A 1515-nucleotide genomic window follows, 5' to 3' on the forward strand; every position below is an offset into this window, starting at 1 on the left:
TCTGTTTCTGTCTGCCTGTGATTTTTCTTTTGGTCAGTTATACCTCTCTATAGAGGAAATGCTGCTAAAATTTCCTATTTTCTTATAATTAGGCTTAGTTGTAAGTAGGGTGTTACAGCTTGGTATCAGAGCCTAGGCTTTAGGTTCTAGGGTAAGAAGTTAATAACTTGACACACTTGCACATGTAGGATGGGAAAGGGTTTGCATATCTTTTCATATGCCTTGTTCCGCTATATTCCTTTTAGTTCATTTGTTTGAAGTATGTTTGCAGTTTAGTGCTTGTTTACTTATCCGTTGTGGTGTTTGTAGCTATGCCGCCAAAGGTGCGAGGTCGTGATTGAGGTAACGAGGCAGGTCATAGTCGTACAGCAGCCCCATGTCGTGGTGATGCACAGCGGCTGCTGAGGTTGAATCCTCTCAAACAGGAAGTATCAGTCAAGCGGAGCTAATGACCACTATGAAGGAGATACAAGAAGAGCTAAGAGCATTGAGGCAGATTGTTCCAAATACTCCTGCTGCTGCTAGAGCTGTGGCATGTGAGATGCCTGAAGGGGGTGCTACTAGTGGGGTAACGCTCCATGAATGGGTCAGTATGAAATTAGACTCTTTTGATGGATCAGGGACTCCAATTCAGGCTGCAAATTGGCTTGCTTATATAGAAATGCAGCTGGATGCTTTTGATGTGTTGCCTCGAGACAAGGTTAGATATGTGATACAGTTGATAAAGGGAGAAGCCCAGATCTGGTGGAGAGGTGTACAGTCAGCTAGGACTGTTGCCCATGGGGATCTTACCTGGTCTGAGTTTGTCAGGCAATTTGAGAGGAGATTCTATCCAGCTACTTTTCTGGATAAAATACAAATTGACTTAAACAACTATACACAAGGTCAGAAATCAGTGGCAGAGTATGCAGAGAAGGACAGACGTTTCAGACAGGGTTTGAAGCCTTTTATCCGTCATGTCCTTGGTGCTTTTCCTGTTACAGATTTTCGCTCTATGGTTGAACAAGCTTCTGGGGTTGAGTTGCAGCAATCTTACACTGATGATATTCGCAAGACATCGGGAGCAGATCAGCATAAAGGACCAGAAGAGAAGAGGAGTCGTTTTGGTGGTCCCATCCATAAGAAGTACAAGGGACAGCAACATCACCAACCATACCGTGGTGGATCCTCTCAGATGCATCCTCCAGGCACCAGTACCCAATTCCGTACAGTGGTTAAACCCGATTTTGGTTTGGTGTGCTTCAAGTGTGGTGATTCACATATGCAGAGTGAATGTTCTTGGTAGGGGAACTGTTCGGTATGTGGTCATCCAGGCCACAAGGATGTGGTGTGTCGCAGAAACCCGAACAGTCGTATCAGGTGGGAACCAGTATCTTCTTCTTCTGGGGTTTCTTCTTCAGCTAAGGGATCAGCACATGTATTGGCTGCTACTCCTACTCCTACGGTCATCACTGGCCCGATGGCTCCACCGATGCAGTATTATCTTCCTTCTACAGTTCCCACTGGGCCTTACTG

General features: G+C 45.5%; 1 protein-coding gene across 1 annotated transcript; it reads left to right on the forward strand.

Moving 5' to 3' along the window:
* Positions 1–457: 457 nt before the first annotated feature.
* Positions 458–1285, forward strand: LOC133927589 (uncharacterized). Its single transcript, XM_062374050.1, has one exon. The coding sequence runs from the start codon at positions 458–460 to the stop codon at positions 1283–1285; it is 828 nt and encodes a 275-aa protein (XP_062230034.1).
* Positions 1286–1515: the final 230 nt, after the last annotated feature.

The sequence above is a fragment of the Phragmites australis genome, chromosome 8 (genome assembly GCF_958298935.1).
Source record: "Phragmites australis chromosome 8, lpPhrAust1.1, whole genome shotgun sequence".
Taxonomy (NCBI): domain Eukaryota; kingdom Viridiplantae; phylum Streptophyta; class Magnoliopsida; order Poales; family Poaceae; genus Phragmites; species Phragmites australis.